The 19811-nt window shown below is 50.2% G+C and overlaps 7 protein-coding genes across 13 annotated transcripts; 4 read left to right on the forward strand and 3 right to left on the reverse strand.

Moving 5' to 3' along the window:
* Positions 1 to 28: 28 nt before the first annotated feature.
* Positions 29 to 2030, reverse strand: bfsp2 (beaded filament structural protein 2, phakinin). 2 transcript variants are annotated; one of them, XM_053883922.1, is made up of 7 exons: positions 1572 to 2030; positions 1395 to 1477; positions 1174 to 1330; positions 949 to 1110; positions 601 to 729; positions 310 to 530; positions 29 to 207 (listed from the first exon to the last, which is right to left on the reverse strand). In XM_053883922.1, exons 1-7 carry the CDS (start codon positions 2028 to 2030, stop codon positions 147 to 149), a joined length of 1272 nt encoding a protein of 423 aa, XP_053739897.1. In that variant the 3' UTR covers positions 29 to 146. The 2 variants fall into 2 exon arrangements, with proteins under 2 accessions (XP_053739897.1, XP_053739896.1); XM_053883921.1 differs by having other exon boundaries at positions 304 to 530.
* A 325-nt stretch (positions 2031 to 2355) lies between these two features.
* On the reverse strand, positions 2356 to 3895 carry ccr9a (chemokine (C-C motif) receptor 9a). Its single transcript, XM_053883905.1, has 3 exons — positions 3780 to 3895; positions 3622 to 3672; positions 2356 to 3560 (listed from the first exon to the last, which is right to left on the reverse strand). The coding sequence occupies exons 2-3, from the start codon at positions 3658 to 3660 to the stop codon at positions 2496 to 2498; spliced, it is 1104 nt and encodes a 367-aa protein (XP_053739880.1). The 5' UTR covers positions 3661 to 3672; positions 3780 to 3895; the 3' UTR covers positions 2356 to 2495.
* Positions 3896 to 4315: 420 nt separating this feature from the next.
* LOC128769862 (protein disulfide-isomerase TMX3-like) lies at positions 4316 to 7101 on the forward strand. Of its 2 annotated transcripts, XM_053883903.1 has the most exons (16): positions 4316 to 4385; positions 4483 to 4534; positions 4604 to 4646; positions 4714 to 4837; positions 5281 to 5326; positions 5391 to 5471; positions 5531 to 5630; positions 5686 to 5763; positions 5826 to 5892; positions 5954 to 6052; positions 6123 to 6180; positions 6250 to 6303; positions 6376 to 6432; positions 6523 to 6652; positions 6713 to 6781; positions 6851 to 7101. In XM_053883903.1, exons 1-16 carry the CDS (start codon positions 4349 to 4351, stop codon positions 7025 to 7027), a joined length of 1272 nt encoding a protein of 423 aa, XP_053739878.1. In that variant the 5' UTR covers positions 4316 to 4348; the 3' UTR covers positions 7028 to 7101. The 2 variants fall into 2 exon arrangements, with proteins under 2 accessions (XP_053739878.1, XP_053739877.1); XM_053883902.1 differs by lacking the exon at positions 4316 to 4385 and having other exon boundaries at positions 4399 to 4534.
* Positions 7102 to 7199: 98 nt separating this feature from the next.
* On the forward strand, positions 7200 to 10982 carry cdyl (chromodomain protein, Y-like). The gene is made up of 7 exons (XM_053883901.1): positions 7200 to 7373; positions 7627 to 8347; positions 8410 to 8609; positions 8686 to 8858; positions 8989 to 9199; positions 9287 to 9430; positions 9499 to 10982. Exons 1-7 carry the CDS (start codon positions 7350 to 7352, stop codon positions 9655 to 9657), a joined length of 1632 nt encoding a protein of 543 aa, XP_053739876.1. The 5' UTR covers positions 7200 to 7349; the 3' UTR covers positions 9658 to 10982.
* A 169-nt stretch (positions 10983 to 11151) lies between these two features.
* On the forward strand, positions 11152 to 15559 carry riok1 (RIO kinase 1 (yeast)). 2 transcript variants are annotated; one of them, XM_053883288.1, is made up of 17 exons: positions 11152 to 11390; positions 11755 to 11938; positions 12001 to 12073; positions 12140 to 12209; positions 12273 to 12315; positions 12537 to 12629; positions 12693 to 12805; positions 12873 to 12953; positions 13064 to 13150; positions 13218 to 13355; positions 13421 to 13524; positions 13610 to 13716; positions 13792 to 13857; positions 13928 to 14068; positions 14170 to 14223; positions 14995 to 15135; positions 15195 to 15559. In XM_053883288.1, the coding sequence occupies exons 1-17, from the start codon at positions 11335 to 11337 to the stop codon at positions 15303 to 15305; spliced, it is 1662 nt and encodes a 553-aa protein (XP_053739263.1). In that variant the 5' UTR covers positions 11152 to 11334; the 3' UTR covers positions 15306 to 15559. The 2 variants fall into 2 exon arrangements, with proteins under 2 accessions (XP_053739263.1, XP_053739262.1); XM_053883287.1 differs by having other exon boundaries at positions 13610 to 13857.
* Positions 15560 to 15878: 319 nt separating this feature from the next.
* On the forward strand, positions 15879 to 18440 carry LOC128769870 (inositol monophosphatase 1-like). 3 transcript variants are annotated; one of them, XM_053883914.1, is made up of 9 exons: positions 15879 to 15981; positions 16558 to 16630; positions 16688 to 16824; positions 16907 to 17011; positions 17073 to 17118; positions 17181 to 17289; positions 17357 to 17465; positions 17658 to 17809; positions 17874 to 18081. In XM_053883914.1, the coding sequence occupies exons 2-9, from the start codon at positions 16568 to 16570 to the stop codon at positions 17990 to 17992; spliced, it is 840 nt and encodes a 279-aa protein (XP_053739889.1). In that variant the 5' UTR covers positions 15879 to 15981; positions 16558 to 16567; the 3' UTR covers positions 17993 to 18081. The 3 variants fall into 3 exon arrangements, 2 of the variants coding, with proteins under 2 accessions (XP_053739889.1, XP_053739890.1); XR_008416430.1 differs by adding an exon at positions 18127 to 18440 and having other exon boundaries at positions 15885 to 16630; positions 17874 to 18054; XM_053883915.1 differs by having other exon boundaries at positions 15885 to 16494; positions 17874 to 18082.
* Positions 16229 to 19756, reverse strand: c13h7orf25 (chromosome 13 C7orf25 homolog). 2 transcript variants are annotated; one of them, XM_053883912.1, is made up of 2 exons: positions 19668 to 19756; positions 16229 to 19412 (listed from the first exon to the last, which is right to left on the reverse strand). In XM_053883912.1, the coding sequence occupies exon 2, from the start codon at positions 19402 to 19404 to the stop codon at positions 18151 to 18153; it is 1254 nt and encodes a 417-aa protein (XP_053739887.1). In that variant the 5' UTR covers positions 19405 to 19412; positions 19668 to 19756; the 3' UTR covers positions 16229 to 18150. The 2 variants fall into 2 exon arrangements, with proteins under 2 accessions (XP_053739887.1, XP_053739888.1); XM_053883913.1 differs by having other exon boundaries at positions 19657 to 19742.
* Between the last annotated feature and the right edge of the window lie 55 nt (positions 19757 to 19811).

Below are 19811 nucleotides of genomic sequence, written 5' to 3' on the forward strand. Positions count from 1 at the left end.
AAACAAACGGGCTCTGATTTTAGTGGTTTTCGGAAGCTTTATTGAATCCTCTCCGGCTAATCTAGAACTAGCTCAGTCCGGATCCTGAGTAGGTGTTTCCAAGAATCCGGACACGTCTCAGTGGTCACGTTCCCGCGCATCCGTGATCAGCATGTTACTGGGTCCGAACCGGGAGGCTCCTCCAGTTCTGACTGCACACCCGTGCTCCTGGACCGAACAAGCATTCAGTCTTGGGAACATGTTGTCTCAAGCAGAAGAGTGTGGACACCAGGGTGGGACCAGGTTCAACCTCGGCCGACTCACCTGTACCTGATCTCCTCCCCGTCCAGTATCCCGTGGTAGACCCGGATCTGTTGCTCCAGACGTTGCTTGTTGCTCAGTAGCGCCTCATAATCCTGCTGCTGCTGCTCAAGCTCTCTGTGTACATCGGACAGCTCCGCCTGCAGGCGAGACACCACCGAGCCCAGGTTCTGTAGTTCCACGTCGTGCCAGTGGTGGGCATCGCCGAGGGAGTTCTCCAGCCCTCGCCTCTGCAGGAGAGCCAGCGGTGAGGAGACGGCAGTGGCCTTCATTGGCTGCTTTTAGGATGATGGTGCTCACCAGTGCCCTGATGGATTCGGTCTCAGCCTGCAAGCTCTGGATCTTGATGCCGGCATCGGTGCACTCTGCCTTCAGAGTCTCCACCTGCTGCTCCTCAGGACTCAGTCTGCTGCCGACACTCTGGGCTTCCTGCTGACACAGGAACATTTAGAAAATAACTGAAGATATACACATAGATTGATCAATTTTAAAAGTAAAAACAAATGCAGGAGTTTTGGTTGTGCAACCACCAGAGCGTCAAGGTTCCTGTTTTACCACTGTGTACTGCTCTAGCAGTACACAGTCTCCTGTCATCTGATGTTGGGCCACTTTCTGCTGAGGTTGAAAAACGATGCCCACAATGCTAACCTGATATTCCAGGTAGCTGTCCGTTTCGGCCCGGCTTTGCTCAGTCACCCGCTCCCAGTGGTTCCTGATGTGGTCCAAAATTTGATCCAGGCTAGTTTCAATGGGAGCATCGGGCTGGTCCACTTCCTGTCCAGACATCTGACTGTAGAGGTTTCGCACGTCCTGTCGACACAAGCAGCGTGTTCATGTATCACACGCGAACGTGTTTGAGTGGCGGGGCCTCACCTGCTCGTGGACCTGGTCCAGCTCCTGAAGCTCCGCCCTCATCTTCTCCATCTGCTCCTCCAGCTCCAGCTTGGTCAGGTTAGCGTCGTCGATGACCCTGTAGAGAGACGCGATCTCATCCTCCACTGCCAGCCTGATGGGCTGCTCGCTCTCGTACCTGCGAGGACACGCCTGATTTTCACTTTTTGAATTTCACTTTGACCGCTGGTGTGACCTCTGACCTCTCCTTGAAGTCCTCAGCATTAGCCTGGACGTTCTCTGTCTGAAGCATCAGCCGTGCGTTCTCCAGTATGGACTCGCTGACCTGAACACATAAAGGAACCTAGTGTCCCCCCAGCTCTTCACAAAAACTGGTTTTACAGACTTTCTAACCCTGATCCAAGACCTTGGTAACGCACCTGTCTGTAGACGTCCTCCCACTCCCTCCGCAGGGGCCCCCAGGCTCCAGCGCTGGAGGCTTTGCGGTCCAGACTGAGCCGGATCTGTTCTTCAAGCTGCTGGTTCAGCTGCTCCAGGGCTCGGACTTTGTCCCGGTACTCCATCAGACAGCTGTTGAGACCGGCGGCCGAGGTCGCGCTGTGGCCCCCCTGCGCCCCGAGCCGGGAAAGCACTGGAGCTGCACTGCTCCTCATTCCCTGCAGAAAGATGCTGCTGATGCCCAGAGCTCTTCTGGACACTCGCGTCCCCAGGCCGGAGGACCCACCAATCTGGGGAGCGGTGCCGACGAACACGCCGCGGCTCACTCTGACGCTGGGAGCTGAGGGGCAACGGTCTGGAGAAGACCGGCCAAGAGAGGGGGGCCGGCAGTCCGCAGGGGACTGGCCCAGGAAGGAGGAACGGCGTCTGGGCAGAGGCATGACCAGATAAACAGCTGCCCATTCCAACTGCTCGGATATATGGACCTCAGAACTTCTGGAAACACGAGGCCATTGTTTGTGTTGTTTATGTTGCTGTGGCAACCAGTTTTGTTTTCATGAAAGCAGAGAGAGAGAGGTGGGAGTGGAGGGGGGGAGGGGTCGGTGGGCTTGCGTTCGGAGTGCAGCATCAGCACCAGAGAGAGCCAGGCACACCAGATAAGGATGACTCAGCACCTTTATTCATCAACAATTACAACCGCTGTGAACAGGAAATCATGTGAGTTGAAAAGGTCACACATGTGACATCATCATCAAATGAAGCCGGATAAATCTGCTTCTTCAACTGCAAACACAGAGGTCTTAGAAGCAAGTTGGTGCCAGTTGGCTCTTTAGCGTGTTGCTCTTGCATGTCACTCAGGCGGCAGAGAAGCGAGGAGCGAGAGACTGGTGAAGGGTGCAGCTGACTCACAGGGACAGCGCTTGAGAAGTGTCACTGTCAGACAGGGCGGGTGTCCTTGAGCTCTTGCTGGACTTGCTCTTCGTGCTCCCTGGAACCTTAGTGGCCCTGCAGCAGCGGAGTAGCTGCAGGAAGTCGCTACGGAAGCGAACGCCAATGAAGGTGTAGAGGATGGGATTCAAGCAGGCGTGGGTGTAAGCTAAACCCTTGAGTATCTGCTGGGCTTTGGACCACAGCTTCAGCTGCTCGCAGTCGGCAACCGCGGCGCCTCCAGCCTGTGCTGCTTCATATATCAGGGCTCCATTGTACGGCAGCTGTGTCAACAAGAAGGCTGCCACGACTGCCAAGATGACCCGCATGGCCTTGTGCTTCTGGAAGTTACGAGTTTTGAGGAGCGTGGTGACAACTTTGCTGTAGCAGACGGTCATGACTGCGAAGGGCAGACAGAAGCCCATCGTCACCTGCAGCAATAGAACCAGCATCTTGGTTTGGGTGCCCAGCTCTGCCGGAAACACCATTCGACAGACCTCTGGGGAGCCGTCGTCCGGCGTGTGCGAGGCGGCGAAAATGAGCTCTGGCATTGCAAGCAGCAGAGACACCAGCCACACAGCGCCACACACCAGCCGGCTGCCGCGCCGGCGCTCTGCCCGAGAGTTATGGGCCACGGTGGTCTGAACAATGACAATGTAGCGGTCCACACTGATGCAAGTGAGCAGGAGCATACCACTGAACAGGTTGACCTTGTAGAGGGCGGAGTTGACCTTACACACAGTGGAGCCGAATGTCCAGCTACCTGCAGCCTCGGCCGCCCACAGCGGCAGCGTGACCAGGAAGAGCAGGTCGGCCACTGCCAGGTTCAGCAGGTAAACATCCGTCATGGTCTTCAACCGCCTTCGCAGAATGAGGTAGATCCACAGAACTGTGAGGTTTCCCACGCCACCCACCACCGCTATTGTCCAAAAGAGCGGCGGCTCGCTGATGCGCCGGAAGTCTCTCAGGGATTCCATGTTGCACCACATTTCAGGATAATCGTAGTAGACGGTGGAAGTGAGCAAGTCACCATGCGTCTGTTCCTGGCGTCAAAACAAGTCTTTCAGCAAGCAGTCAAATTACATTTAGCCTCAAACTTTATACCTCAGAGGGGGGCAAGGTCATCAGATCCAGATCGTCCATCACCGAATCAGTCTAGGATTAAAATTAGTTATAACTCACTTGCACACGACTGAAAAGATTAATCAAAAGTCACACATAAAGACAGTATTTTACATGTAAAAGTATTCAGAGCCACAAACCTTCTTGTTGTCTTCAAGCGTTTGTCATCCACTGATGTTGAAAGAACCATCACAACGTTGACGTCGGGAAAGCAGAAGTTAGACAGACACGTGTTGACCTGCATGACTTATTGTGCCATCTTCACACGCACACATGTCTTCCTGTTTGTTATCTTTTTTGGACTGCTTCTGTCAGCACATGGGTGTTGTCACGGCAACCATCACACTTGACAGATTATTGGGGGACATCAGAGAGACACATCAGACATTCTCACTCACTTATACCAGAAGTCACCAACCCGCTCACCGCAGGTCAGGTGGGAGGAAGGTTCTGTCATGCGAAGACAGACTGACTGACAGATGGATGAACGAGAGGAAGAGATAGACGAAAGGGTGAAGCCACCGCTGTTTCACAACACCCCCTAAAAAGGAATGCACAAAAGCAAGACACTAAATGCTAAATGATGCACGTGTTTTTTTTTATTTAAAAAATGACTGACTGAGCAAATTGTTTCTCGCACTGTGTCGATAAAGTTTCAGCCTCTTGATAATCTGCCGGATTAGCAGACGAGCAGTCGGCAGGATTAAACATGGAGGTCCGAGTGAGAACGTGTGCTCTGCTTGCAGGTTCGAGATAATCGATATATATATACATTTTTTTTTTATTCCTGGAACTTCATGACTGTAAATGTTCTTGTGTGTTTTTTTGTCCGTGTCTGGAAAGGTCTTCTGATGATATCATCAGTCTCTTCGTACATTGAGGAGCTTGATGACACGTAAGTTTTCACGAACGAACGAAAAAAAAAATCTGGTGTAAAGGTGTCTTTTCTGCACTTGTTGAACAGTTTCATGCAAACCAAGTCAGATGACGACATATGGCTCATTAAGGTGCGTACATTCACTCGGACACTGACTTCGGATTTTAACCGCCGCTCACATCGTCTGTCCACTTCAGTTCTACACCCCCTGGTGCACATTCTGTAAACACTTGGACCCGGTTTGGAGGCGGGTGGGATCGGAACTCAGAAGTGTCGGGTCACCGGTCATTGTTGGCAAATCAGATGCCTCGGTCAACACCGGTGAGCACGTCTATCATACATTTGTTACAGCACTTTAAAATACCAACAAATGCTACTTCAACAGACTGTTTGACTGTCATAGTCTTGCTAGTTTTGTATTTGTATTCCGTTAACGTAAAACTATTTCTGCACTTTCCACTGAATCCGTTGCACAATGCGCCGCTGACAGAAAAGAGAAGGCACTCGACCAATGACGCGTTACGCGTTAGGTTGAACCAGTCCTATTGGGTGGCACACGCTTCGTCCCGCCCCCAACCTCTCGGCTCGCTCGACGTATGAGTGGCTATGAATCATTATTTTTGAAAGTTTGAGAAACAGAGAAACGCTCATTTGGTTTAGGAATAAGATGCCAGTTTGAAATTCCCCTTGGCGTGGGTTTTAACTCTTAAAAACAGGATAAAAGAGGGTGTATTTCCCCCCACTAATGTCTATCTTTTCTGTAGCTCTGGCCAAAGAGTTCCGGGTCAGAGGTTATCCAGCCATTCTAATGTAAGTGACTAGTCTTTAGTCTCACCATCACTGAACCTCACATGACCCTATGACACCCGCACAGTCTGAAGAAGAACATCAAGTACAACTATTTGGGCCCACGAAATGCAGAGGGAATCTTGGAGTTTGCTGACAGACTGTCTGGGTGAGGCAGATGATTGTGCGACTGGGTGCCCAGCTATGTCATAGTAACACTCTCTGCAGTCCTCTAGTTCGACCACTGACCAGCCGACAGCTCTTTGAACACGCCAGGAGCCGCCACAGCGTCATGATTGTTTACATCGGATCGACGTCACCGCTGAAGGTACTCACACATGCTCACACCCTACGTACATACACACCTCATCTATTTCCTACAGGGAAACTTCTGGTCCGCAGCAGAAGATTTAATCGTCTCCACCTACTTCTTCTCCTCCACAAGAGAAGCTCTGCCGCCGGTAAACTGTTGACTGCTTTGTGAACTTCCAGTTGGAGGTGTTCACACTGTCTGTGCTTCCAGGATGTCCACGTTCCTCACCTGCCTGCTGTTGTGGTTCTCAAAGATGGAACCCTTCTGACATACGATGGTGAGACCCCAAAATGTTCTTATCATGTCTTTCCTCTAACCCCTGACCTACCGTCCTTCAGAGGACGAGGATGGGGACTTGGAGCGATGGATCAACAGAGAACGATTTCCAAACTACCAGAAGATCGACAGCTACATCCTGTATGCGATGGGTGACACGGGTAAGTGGATCTATCACACGTGAGAGACACCAGTCCGTCGGAGAACAGGTCTCACTTGATCTCCTTGCAGGAAAACTGGTCCTTCTTTCCGTTCAGGAGGATGCCAGTCCCAGTGAGGAGAGTCTCAGGTAGGAGAGCCGCTCCTCCCAACACTCTGGAGATCAGTGTCACTGATGAAAATATTTGTGTTGGTGCAGGAGCAGACATTTGGTCCAGAAACTTTCTGAGGAACACAGAGAAGATTACAGGCGGTTAGAAGCCTTAAATCTGTAGATATGGAGGTAACAGAAAACAAATAAACCGTGTGTATGTGTGTGTTGCAGTCTGGTCTACTTTGGCTTCATGGAGGACCGGAGCTACATTGATGGACTTGTAATGGGGTGAGTCAGTGAGCCTCCGCACCAGACAAAACAAAGTCCACAAGCGCTCTGTAGGTTAAGCGTGATTTGGTTTTGGCGTCTGGTTGTCAGGGAAGTGGACGTGCCGTCCATCATCATGCTGAATCTGTCCACCGACAGCTACTTCCTGCCAGAGTCTGCTGTGGAGACTGAGCGCCATCTGCTGGACTTTATCGATCAAGTGTTGCAGGGCAGCATCCAGGTAAGAAACCAGGGCACTGAGGTGAGAAGGTCATAGTCACTCTTTCTCTTGATGTTTCAGTCTCAGGGCGGAAATGGAGTGTTGCAACGGATGAAGCGACTCGTGTACGACGCCCGAGTAATGATGGCGGTGAGTCTCCTCACCATCTGGTCTGTGCAAATCTTTCTGACCTCTCAACTCGTCCTGGTCTTTCTCCAGCCTATCTTCAGCTGGTCTCCGTGGCTTGGCTGGACCATAGTGGGGGCAGTCCTGCTCTTCGTTGTGCTCCTCTTTGTCTTTTGCTACAAGTTATTTTCACCTAGTGGAGAACTTGGACAGCAAGATGAGACCCAAGGACCACGTGCCAGAAGACTCGAGGACAAAAAGTCTGACTGACCTTGGTCCAACCTGATTTATCTGAACCTGGTCTCAATGTTTGTCATGCTGACCTTGAAATAAACTGTCAATCATTCGGAGTATGTTGTCATGGATACAAACCCCGCCTTGTGCTCGCTCGGCGCCAGTGTGCGCGCACGTATGTGACGTCTTGTTTGACCCGTGACAGGGCGGATTTCCGGTGACCAGCAGTTAGCTTTAGCTGGAGCCACCAGGAGCACATCAGCCCATTTCGTGGCTCGGAAGTGCGCGAAGAGGCTAAAAAGTTGTACCCGTTGCTTTTGTGATCGGTTCGGCCACACAGTTGGAGTTTGACGTCTCCATGGCCACGGAGGACTTATACGAGGTGCTGATGCTAGCATGCTAACTATTGCTAATAAGTTTTGTGAAGTTTTACTGCAAAACTTGAACGAAACATCGGGACATTTCTCCTAAATACACCTGTTTATTTATATCCGCGGTTCCGTTCGAGCAACCAAAGTTTTGTTTAGATTATTTTTTTGATGCATAGGCGACTATTGAAAAACAAGAGTTTGGTCTTCGGTGCTGGTCCGCTCTCGTCGGCTCCTGACCCGTCGGTACTGTTGTTGTACTTTCAGGTGGAGCAGATTCTGGACAGAAGGAAGAACAAAAAGGGCCGCGTCGAGTACCTGGTTCGGTGGCGAGGCTATGGGCCCGAGGGGGACACCTGGGAGCCCGAAAGTCACATGACCACATGCATGGTTTACGTGCATGACTTTAACCGGCGACGGGAAGGCTCCTTGCTGAGGTCCACCCGGGGATCACTGCTTCATCCAGGCAGCCCAGCTCACAGGACCTGGGCTCCAGCCTCAGTCGATCCAGGAGACCATGGTCACAGCACGTTTAAAGATCCTGCTCCAGCTGCTGCGGCTGCAGCTACACCTTCTCATCATGACTCTGTCGGTCTGAAGCGGTGCCCTGAAAATGTGTTTGAACCCAGGGTGCTGAATCCAGCAACCCCAGCTGGGTCGGCCCGTCGCAGCGTGGATCTGTCCAAGAGTGGAATTAAGATTCTTGTTCCCAAAAGTCCAATGAACCCACAGCTGGACTCTGAGGAGTCCACCAGTGAGGCAGCTCACAGTCTGGACATGGCCACTCAAGTTCCCCCTGAGGTCGCCGCTCACAGTCTGAACCAGGATCCACCCACACCCCAAAATGCTGTATCGTTGGATAAGGCCCCGCTGCTGAGTCCAGGAGAGGAGCGAGCTCGCATGGGAACCAGACCCAGGTGTCAGAACTCCTCTGTTCCCTCCCTGCCCTGGAGCAACATCACCCCCACATGCTCCATCACCGACACAGGTGAGGTCCATTCGGTGAAGTGAGCGACCAATGCGCTTGCTTCCACTTTTCTCTGTCTGTAGGAACTGTTGCCACAGTGACCAGCATCGCAGGGAAACGGCGCCTGGAGGAGCGCAGAGCCTTCGACAAGCGTCTACGATTCAGCGTGCGACAGACGGAGAGCGCGTATCGCTATCGCGATATCGTTGTGAAAAAGCAGGACAACTTCACTCACATCCTCCTGTCTACCAAGAGCTCAGAAAGCAATGGCCTTAACCCCGAGGTCAGCCCGCCTGCCAGCCTTCATTGCTGCCTTTGCTGTCTTAGTATCTATCTTACATCACTGTCGCTCTTTTTAGGTGATGAAAGAGATTCAGAGCGCCATGGCAACAGCAGCCACAGATGAGAGCAAGCTGGTTTTGTTAAGTGCGGTTGGGAGTGTTTTCTGTAGTGGACTGGATTTCCTGGACTTTGTCAGGCGCTTGGCTGACGACAGAAAGAAGGAGAGCATCAAAATGGCCGAAACTATCAGGTAGAAGCCCTGGGGTGAATTATTGTAGCCTTGTGATGATGTCACAGTCAATGAGGTGCTGAGAGCAAGACAAAAAACATCATTGAATTGACTCGGTTGACTCACAACACTCTTGGCTCTTTTCTTCCAGGACCTTTGTTAACACCTTCATCCAGTTCAGGAAGCCCATCGTTGTGGCCGTGAATGGACCAGCTGTGGGTCTCGGCGCTGCCATGCTGCCTCTCTGCGATGTTGTCTGGGCCAATGAGAAGTCTTGGTTCCAAACGCCTTACACTTCCTGTGGACAGACGCCAGATGCCTGCGCCTCATTCACGTTCCCCCGAATCATGGGAACGGCTTCTGTAAGTCACTTACAGTGTCACTTTTTTTTTTTGCATGTCTTTCTCGCCACCCTCAATAGTCTCACTCTCACTTCTGTCTCTCTGCAGGCTAATGAGCTGCTGCTGGCTAACAGGAAGTTGACGGCTCAAGAAGCTTCTTCTAAAGGTCTAGTGTCTCAGGTTCTTTGGCCCCAAACGTTTTTCCAGGAAGTTTTGGTCCGAGTGCGGGAACTTCTGAGTGTGGACACACAGGTGACTGACACACACACACACGCGCACAGTATTGGATACATTTCTTGCTGACATTTCTTGCTCTTTAGGTCCTGCTAGAGTCCAAAGCTCTTATGAGGAACCAGTACCGCAGTGCTCTTGAGCAAACTAATGAGCGGGAGTGTGAAGCTCTTAAGAGGGTCTGGAGCTCACCACAGGGAACCGATGCCATCCTGCAGTACCTGCAGAGCCGACCTGACCTCAGCTAGCACCAGAACTGAGTTGGTTCCTCCACCTGCTCAATCTTCTGTCACCTGCGGTGCTTCAATATGAGTCCAGGCGGCTGCAAGGTCAAGTTTTATAATAAGGATGTCTGATGGTCACTGCACAATATTGCGTCAAATGAAAAAGACTGACCAAAAGAACTGGGACTGTTTGAGGTGCAACACTTTTTCTCTGAAGAGAATAAACTGTCTTCTAATGGGTTTGTTTACATGGACGTGGTAGCCTTTTAATCCAAGATGCTGTACGTCTGGACATTTACTGTGGCTTTTGTCTTACTATTCTTCTGAGTCTCTCCGATGGCAGCAGCTTAAGTCACCCATCTTGGATCTGGATTGGAGCGGCTGACAGCTCTACATCAGCCAATCAGAGGGCAGGATGGTGAAATCCAATGTCGTGGAGATGATCCCCCTCTGAGACCCAGAGATGAGAGCGACACACGCACAGAAAAGTGTTGTCAATGTGGAGTAGATGTTTGCTGGGCCGGACAAGAAGCTAAATACACCAGCAAGTCAGGTGACGTCTAAGAAGTCCCACGGCATCTGTGTCCACTCAAGTTCAAATGCTGTTGCCTGAACTTCATGCTCGGCATCTGCCATGTTTTGATCCTCAATAATAAGCCAAATAACTTCAAGAATTAAAAACATTGGTTAACAGCTTAAAATGGCTGCAGATGACTCCAATGATCATATTCTGTGGCTGCTTGTTGCTCATAGGTGCTTCATTATAATACTCTGGCTATAGTCAGTGATGATGCTTAGCATTGAAAAGGTTCATTGTTGATGGTACACGTACATGGGTGAGAAATGGGTTGACATTACATACACACATGCATCTTCTGTTCTGCTTTGTCCTCCAAAGGAGGGACTCAGAGATTTATGAAATGTTTTAAATTTGTTTTCTGAAAGAAATATTTTATTGGATTATTATCCCAAGTCCATAAGGAAAATGTTGTTTAGAAACGATTTATGTACTTTATACTGTCGGTGTGTCTTGATTTAAATTAATGTTACTTTTTTTTCACTTTAAATAATATGGAGAACTTGGATGCAATCCTGCGTTAAGAGGTCATGAGGTGGAAAGTAGCAAATTGCATTTAATTATATATATATTTTTGTTTTCTTTTTCTATTTAAAATTGTGTTGAAAAATGTTCTTTTAATTCTAGTGTTTTCTTTAAGTATTTGAACCCATCAATTGTTGCATAAAAATCAAAATGCGTCATTTGAAATGTTCATTAAACTGTGAGACATGTTCATCTTCATGAGGATCTATCTGTTCCTACGCTGTTTTAAAATATGTTGTGCGGTCAGCCGGTTTACGTTTGAAAATAAATTAAGTAAATGTAATTCGGCCTTAATTTTTTTTAATTCCAATGTCCGATCTGACATGTCAAAACACCAACTGGGTTTACACGCGAATGTCTTGCTGTTACATGCCAGGTCGATAGGGGCGCTAAACAACTATTTGCTATTGGTAGCCAGCGGAAGACGCAGGAGAAGAAGTTGGGGCTACACGGACCAACACTTGCCCGAAATTCAGAAGAACCTCGTGGGTCTCAAACTCTGGTGAAGAACTTCCCCGCCTCGTGGGTTCGACTTACGAGTGACACTGCTTTTTGTTGCGGTTGATCCTTGGGTTTTGTCACACTCTCTGTGTGACGTCATGGAGCGATTGGACATAATCGAACCAGGGCAGTTTGATGACGTCGATGAAAACAGGTTTGTGTAAAGGTTTACGAACTAAACGAGTATTGTAGTTGGACAACCTCCGAGAATCCGCTTGTAAGACGCACTACTTTGTGAGTTGGCCATTCGTCTGACGTGTTGCGTTCAGGGTCCATTGTTGTCATCCATCTGCCTCACCTGACTATTTATTTATTAATGTTTATTTTATAATGTGGCTGCTCAGTGCTGGAGTATTAACGCTACAGTGCTATTGTCACAACTTTAAACATCAGTTTACTGAGAGTAGGTTTGAATGTTAGTTGAACTTTCGAAGCACGTCGTTCCTTTCCTCACCTGCCGTAAACACACCAGACATGAGCTGCAGTGAAGAGTTTATTTATGTGTTTTTCATCTGCAGTCAATCTGACGAGGCCGTCGTGAGTCAGGAGGTGGAGGACAACACACAGCAGTCAGATGATTTTGTGCAGGATCAGTACCTGTCTGATGAAGATGACGACGATGAAGATGATGATGAGGAGTGGACGTGGCCTTCAGGAGGAGGAGACCTAACTAAACGATATATACAGAGTGGTTCTTCTCAGGTGAGTGGCTCTGGTCATGTGATCACCGACCCATGGTTTTTGATCTGCTGCGTTCCTTCCAGGCAAACAGACAAAATCCTTTAAATCAGAATCAAGATAAGAGTCTGCGTCGATATGAGCACAAGATACATTTAGGTGAGTCACCATGTTAACCAGGCCTGATCATCTCTGCTGGTGCTGACCTGAGTGTGTCCGCCTCAGGACGCCTCAACCTCGAGGACTCTGTGATCAATAAAGTGACCACGATGCAGAAGCAGAGAGACGCAGACACGTAAGTCTGTGCACTGTCGGAGCTCACCTGTCGACTAGCTTCTCACTGATGGCTGCCCCACAGGTTACGGGTCAAGGACAAGTCCGACAGAGCCACAGTGGAGCAGGTATGGAACAGGCTTTTAGCGAGGAGGGCGTCTGGGCGTCTGCGAAACTTCTCGGCCGTAACTTAGCCGCCAGATTGCGCTGGTATATGGCTTCACCTGGCGGCCAAGATATGGTCGTGAATCGTCCGTTTTTTCATGTTTCGCAGACGCCCTCCTAGCTAAAAGCCTGTTATGGAACCTCTTGGATTTTGAAAGTGCACAGACTCATCGTGCACTTGCAGGTTCTGGATCCTCGCACGCGAATGATTCTCTTCAAGATGTTGAGTCGCGGGCTCATCGCTGAAATTAACGGCTGCATCAGCACAGGCAAAGAGGTGACGCCCAACCGGACACCAGCGTGCTGAGTCTTTTGTTCTAACCACGCCTCCTCTCTGCAGGCCAACGTGTATCACTGCCTCACGTCCTCAGGCGACAGTCGGGCCATCAAGATCTACAAGACTTCCATCCTGCACTTCAAAGACCGGGACCGATACGTCAGCGGCGAGTTCAGGTGAGATGCACTCACAAGGCCCTGAGGAAGCTCGGATTGGTCTGTGAGCAGAGGTTGTGGTCCGCAGGTTTCGGCGTGGATATTGTAAAGGAAACCCTCGCAAGATGGTGAGAACCTGGGCCGAAAAAGAGATGAGGAACCTTATTAGGTAAGATGCGAGCCAGCTAGCGAAGAAGTCGTTGCAGCTGAGGGGATTGTTAGAGGTCAGCAAGGTCATAAAGGTCCTCAGTGGTCGCTTATTAGGTTTGTGCTTTTCAGGTTGCAGACAGCAGGGATTCCTAGTCCGGAGCCGGTTCTGCTCAGAAGCCACGTTCTGCTGATGAATTTTATCGGAAAAGATCAAACGTAAGAATGAAACACGTCATGAATGACACAAGTCAGTCGGGTCTCACAGATTCTGCTGATTCATCAGACCTGCTCCTCTGCTGAAGAACGCGGTTCTATCTGAGGCGAAGGCACGTCAGCTGTACCTGGAGGTTGTGGACCTCATGAGACGAATGTTCCAGGACGCCCGGCTGGTCCACGCAGACTTGAGCGAGTTCAACATGCTGTGAGTTAACACACACGCACACACACAGAGGAACCTGCCACTCAGCAGAGGTGTCTCTTCTCCAGGTATCACGATGGAAGCGCTTACATCATCGATGTGTCCCAGTCGGTGGAACACGATCATCCTCACGCTCTGGAGTTTCTGAGGAAGGACTGCAGCAATGTCAACGGTAACTCCCCGCCATGTTGTCGCCCTGCTTCCTCTCTTCTTCTCCTGCTGAGGCTGGATCACGTCGTGTCTTTTTTTCCTTTCAGATTTTTTTGCTAAACGTGGCGTTGCTGTGATGACAGTGCGAGAACTCTTTGACTTCATCACAGACTCTTCTATCACTCAGCAGAACCAGGACCAGTACCTGGAGAAGGTTCTGAACTTCCAGTCCCATAGTGTGTGTGTGAGGTGTTCAATCACTGGTGTTGATGTTGTGTTTCTGGTCCAGATGATGGTCCTTGCGGCTCAACGAACCTCAGAGCAGCGGTCGGCTCAGGATGGCGTCGACGAAGAGGTGATGGCCGCTGACATTGAGTAATGGAGGTGAAAAACTTGACCTGACCAGCGTGTCCCGGTCAGCTCAGGTGTTCAAGAAGGTCTTCATTCCCCGAACTCTGACTGATGTGACTCACTACGAGAGAGACGTGGAGCTGATGCAGTCCAGAGCCAGAGAGCAGTCTTCACCTGACCAGCCTCATCTGAAATCCAGAGAACAGGATGACAACGTGAGTGCCTGCATGTCACGTCTCTGTCCAGCCAAAACATCATGACCACTGCTCTGAAATTCAGTGTTTAAGTGTCTTGGCTGTCTCTCTTGTGTTGCCAGGTTTTGTACCAGACAGTTGTTGGGCTGAAGCAAAATCTGACTGGAGTTCAGACGGTAGGTTTCCCGATTACAGTTCCAGACAGGAGTGCAGTGAGACAGCGATTCTTAACCATGTTTGAGCCGCGTGCGCCTCCTAGAGGGCCGCTAGAAGTTTGTTGTTGTATACCTTTGGGCCGAGAGGGCCGCGAGACGCTCAGTTTTAATACATTGGCCACGTGGTGGCAGTAGTGTGTCACTGAATTGACTTGACAGCTGCAAATCTGTGATAGTTAACAACTGTGGAGAAGTTCTTGAAGAGGTGAAATGATAAAGAAAGCGATGTCTCCCCCCAACAGTAAACACTGTTCATGAAAGCAACTGTTGAAGTAGTTTTATAAATGAATTATAACATTTTATGGCGATACTTTGAGTTTAAATACAATATATATTTTTTATGATATTTAGACATGGTTTTATTATATGTATTTTATACACAATTTGATCCAGTTTTTCCAATTTTATCAACAGTTTGCATCAAGTGTATATTTTTTTCTTTAGTAAATTTGATGAATATGACTTGGGTCACCTGGTTCTGCTCCGGGTTGGACTTTTCTATGACAAATATCTTAGCAATGATCACATGGTTTCATGTCATTTCACAAGGTTTTGGTTTGTTTACATCTAAGTAGATTAAATATGGTTACAAATCACATATGAAATCAAGAGTAATGAATCAGTTCTATTACTTGAATGGGCCCCGGGGCCATTTGTTCTGGGAAAGGTGGGCCATGAGATCAAAAAGGTTCAGAACCCCTGGTTTAAGCTAATATTTCAAACTACCTGCAGGTGCCAGCTCTGTTGGAGGGTGTGTCGTCGTCAAGCTCAGAGTCGTCAGATGATGATGATGATGATGATGATGGTGGTGATGGTGACAGCGGCGATGTCAAAAATAGCGAACAGGTGAAAGACAACGTCACAGACAAAAAGGTGAGTTTGTGTTCGCCCTCCGATTATGACGCCGTCTTGACTCCGCCCCATGTTTTCAGGAGAGGAAGAAGCAAGTTAAAGAAGCCCAGAGAGAAAAGAGGAAGAATAAAGTTCCCAAACATGTGAAGAAGAGGAAGGAGAAGGTTGCTAAGATGAAGAAGGGACGATGATCACGGCTGTCAAGCAGCACCTCTCCAAAAACTCAACCAAAGAGGTTGAGCAGTGTGAATGGTTGTCCAGCTGTGGCACTACATCATCAGAACCTCAGTTACTGAGCTGGACATGGGCTGAGCTATGGAGCGACCACGGAAGAGCCAATATATGGAGGGCAGAGCCTGAAAAATATAATGTTGTAAAAGCTGTATGACCTTAAATATAGTCATATTGTCATTCTGGGGTCTGACATTACCAAATAAAAGCAATAAAATCCCGTTTTGCATGTGGTATATAGTGCTGAAAAAAAAATACTAAGGGATTTATTCTGACTTTTCCACGTAACTTGTAGTTCCAGCCACTACTGGCTCTATAACGGCATAGTTGTGGTGTTGCAGCTTCACTGCAGGATCCGTTGAAGTGTTGTGGATAACGTGTAGGTCCACCGTGATTTCAATCTTCTTGAAATGTCTATGATCATCTTTTAACATTTCAGCCAGCTGGTGAACGCGACATGTCAACACAGGTCGGTATTCATGAATTTATGAGTTGCCAGCAGGGGGCGAAAGTTCCACTGCCTCAAAACTGAAGAAGAAGTTGAGGGCGGAAGTGTTCATTCAGTTTGTGTTTACGTCTCAGGGGGTTATACTACACTCCAATATCTGGCCTCACGAAACCGCAAAGCAGCGACAGGTCAGGTCATACGTTCATAAGTCGGTTTCAGAACTACGATGCGGACGACTTCACCCATAGTCTGTGAGAACTAGAGCGGAACCAGACTCTGTCGGGCAGAACTAGAGCAGAACCGCACACAGTTGGTCACAGCTTGAGCTGCCCAAAGTAGGTCAGAACCACACACCGACCAAAGAAATGAGAGGAAACGTCGTAATTACAGTGCGTGTTTATTTCTAGATACTGGTATTAACGTGATGTCCCCGAATCTGACTCGCTGGCGAGGAAATAAAGAATATAATTGGGCAATGTGACCTCAACATCACATTTGGGTTCCGGTCTCGTCCTCTGTGTCTATTGATTTGTCTTCGATAAGTGTGTTTGGTCTAGATCCAGACTTGGAAAGGTGCCTTTGTGAACTTCGAGATGGAGCGGTTCTGGTTCAGGTTCCTTGTGAGAGGCCACTCCCACCCGCTGACCATGTCCTGTCTGTTAGAGTCCCGGTCAGCTGGGCACAGCCCGTTGGAAGATCCAGTACGACTTGGTTGGACCATTTCAATTACCTGTGAAGGCAAAGGTCATGTTTGTGTTCTGAAGGTCAGTTGAGATGGCGGACGAGGTCCAGGATGTGATGGATCACGCTGTTGCTCTGGCCAGAAGAGCTGGAGAGGTAAGATGCTCAGGAGATGTTAAAGTGGGTGCAGGCCATTTACTGTCTGTTGCTCAGATGGTACGTTCTGCCGTGCGGGACGGAGGGAGATGTGTGATGACAAAGAGTTCCACCGTGGACCTGGTGACGCAGACGGACCAGAAGGTGGAACAGCTGATCATACAGTCAGTGAGGGAGAGGTTCCCCAAGCACCGGTCCGTCCTGCTCTAATACCAGTTTCTTTATCAGTACTACTTCCCGACTCTGATACCTGATAATTCTACTTTTATGTTCCAGAGTGATTGGTGAGGAGTCGGTGGCAGCAGGTGAGTCATGTGACCTCACTGACGCACCCACCTGGATCATAGACCCGATCGACGGAACCACCAACTTCGTTCACGCGTACGTTTGAAAGCAGATGAAGCCTGGCGACGACTTCACAGTTAACACCATCTTTCATCAGGTTCCCTTTTGTGGCCATTTCCATCGGCGTCTGCTTCAACAAGCGGGTTAGCTTGTTCTCCTCTCTGTGACCTTTGACTCCGGTGCGACCTCACGTTCTGCTCTCTAGGTGGAGGTGGGCGTTGTGTACAGCTGTCTGGACGACCACATGTACACCGCGCGGCGAGGGAAAGGGGCCTTCTGCGATGGTCGGCCCCTGCAAGTCTCCCACCAGCAAGGTCAGTGCAGTTTGTGCGACAGGACAATCGCAGTTCTCACATGTCTGATCATGTCATTGATCCTCAGACATCCAACAGTCCATCATCTGCACTGAGTTCGGGTCCAACCGGGATCCTGAAGTTGTCGACAAGATTTTCACCAGTTTACGGAAAATTCTCTTGCTGCCAGTCCATGGGTACAGTACTTCCTTTAGTACTTCACTGGGACTAGTATTTGGATATTGATTGAAAGGTGAAGGGAGATCATAGGTCAAGTGAGAAATGGTCATCAACGACTCACTGGCGTCGTCATACAAGAGATCTTTGACCTCTCGTTCATGTACTACTCTCCATTACTGCTGACACCCTGGAAGACTTTGTCCTTCCAGAGTCCGCGGTGCTGGCACTGCAGCGCTAAACCTGTGTCTTGTGGCGTCCGGTTCGGCTGAGGCGTATTACGAGATCGGCATCCACGTGTGGGACGTGGCGGCTGGATCACTGATCGTCTCTGAAGCGGGAGGAGTCCTGATGGACGTGGAGGGTACGGTCATGTGACCATACGATTCAGAGTCCCAGCTCGCGCTCACCCTTCGCTACGTCATCAGGTGGTCCATTGGACATGATGTCTCGCAGAATCATCGCGGCCAACAACCGAAGCATCGCAGACACTCTGGTGAAGGAGCTGGAGACCTTCAGTCCCACCAGAGACGACGCCGCACCCTGAAGAGTTTGAACTCCACCGCCCCCTTTTTATCCAGTGCACCATGTTATGATCAGAGTATTAAGGTTTGTGTTTTTCCACCTAAAGTAAACAGACACAAACACTACCTGGGTTGTGTTTATTCTGAACCGTCTCAGGTCAAACAGAGAAGAGTCCCGCCATCAGAGGGGCGTCGCCCGCCATTCTTTCCCTTCAGTCAAAGCTCGTGGTTGGTGAATGAAGACGCTGTATCTCACCCCTTGATTCGCGGCTGCTCTGACAAAGCGACTGTTTGCCGTCATGGTAACGGCCTGCAGCCCGTCCCCTGTTCCGAAGATGATGAGCGAACGGCGATTGACTTTGGAGCTGGGCGTGAGGCACTGCGTGCGCTCCGACGGCTTATCGTCCACCACGTTCAGGCGAGCCAAAAGCCGCTCGGCCCGCTCCTTCTCGTTGGGTCCGCCCAGCGTCTCCAGAATCACCTGGAAGTCACGAACAGCCGTGCGGCAGGTGTACAGCTCCTTCCCTTCCATGAAGGCGTCGAGGCTGGGCAGCACGGGCTGCTGCCGCTCCTGCGCCGCCTGCTCCGTCAGGACCGGCTCTCGGAAGGAGAAGAAACAGCGGCCGTGGCTCAGCGAGGACACGTAGGTGATCAGGGTGGTGATGTCCAGGTTGACCCGCCGACACTCCTCCACCTTCATCTGGATGGGGAACTCTAAACTTGCCACAACTTTGCTGCGGTCCACCCGGGTGAGCTCTGCGCTCCCCTCCTGGTCATCGGCCTCCTCGTCGGAGCAGTCGGAGCTGTCCGCCTCCTCGTCTGCATCCTCTCCTGCACAACCCTCCTCCATAACCATAGTGTCAACAGCAACTATGTCGCCACGCACCGACACACCCATCTCTTTGAGGCGGTCCGCCATGGGGCTGGAGACGCCATTGTAGAAGGCAAAGACTACGTGAGGATGAAGGTACTGCACTGGCTGCTGGCGGCTGGCCTGCAAGAAGTCCTCTGCTTGACTGATAATGCTCTTGTCTCCGTACTGGCCTCGGCCCTGCCAGATGTTGTGCAGCGCCTCTGCCTTCCTCCCCACCGCCTTCACCCAAGTGTGGCCCCCGTTGGCCACCACATCCACCACCAGCGTTTTCTTTTCCCCGCTGTCATCCTGGTAGGTGAAGACGTGGAGCAAAGAGACCACGCCTTCCAGGCTCTCCGCAGTTTCAACAATCGCAGTCAGGTGAGTCAGATTGGTACTGTGCAAGTGCGACTCTTTGATCTGGAGCTGACCCGCTTCGACCCGCCGGAGGAACCGCAGCTCCGATCGCAGTTTTCCACAGAGTTTGCCTCCACCTTCGACCCCGGGGCTCAGCTGCTCGGCGCGCTGCAGCAACTGCTGGGCACATCTGACCCGCTCGTGCAGCTCCGCCTTGAGAGCCATGGACGGACCTGCGGGCGAAACAGTGTCACTCAGTGTCACCGTGCTGAGATCGAGTCACAGACTTGTGAGAGCCATAACATGTCAGAGTCGTTACACCGTAAAATCACCACCACGGACAGGACTCCGACACGCGGAAGTCCAGGTACTTTCGTTTAGCGGACAGTCGAACCCGCGCTTCAGCGTCGCGTGAAAACACGGACACACACACATACGTACATAAATACAAAGAACAAACGGAAAGGAAACGCTCACATTGAACTTACACGCGAGAACTTCGGTCCACACTGTCAACGCCAGCAGCTAATGTTGCTAATTGCGTCACTTGGCATACCGGAAATTCAACGACAATTTTCACAATAAAAGCTCTGTCTTTTTATAGTTAATAATTGGCGCCGCCTGGAGGTTGA

Source organism: Synchiropus splendidus, chromosome 13 (assembly GCF_027744825.2).
Source record: "Synchiropus splendidus isolate RoL2022-P1 chromosome 13, RoL_Sspl_1.0, whole genome shotgun sequence".
NCBI classification, from domain to species: Eukaryota; Metazoa; Chordata; class Actinopteri; order Syngnathiformes; family Callionymidae; genus Synchiropus; species Synchiropus splendidus.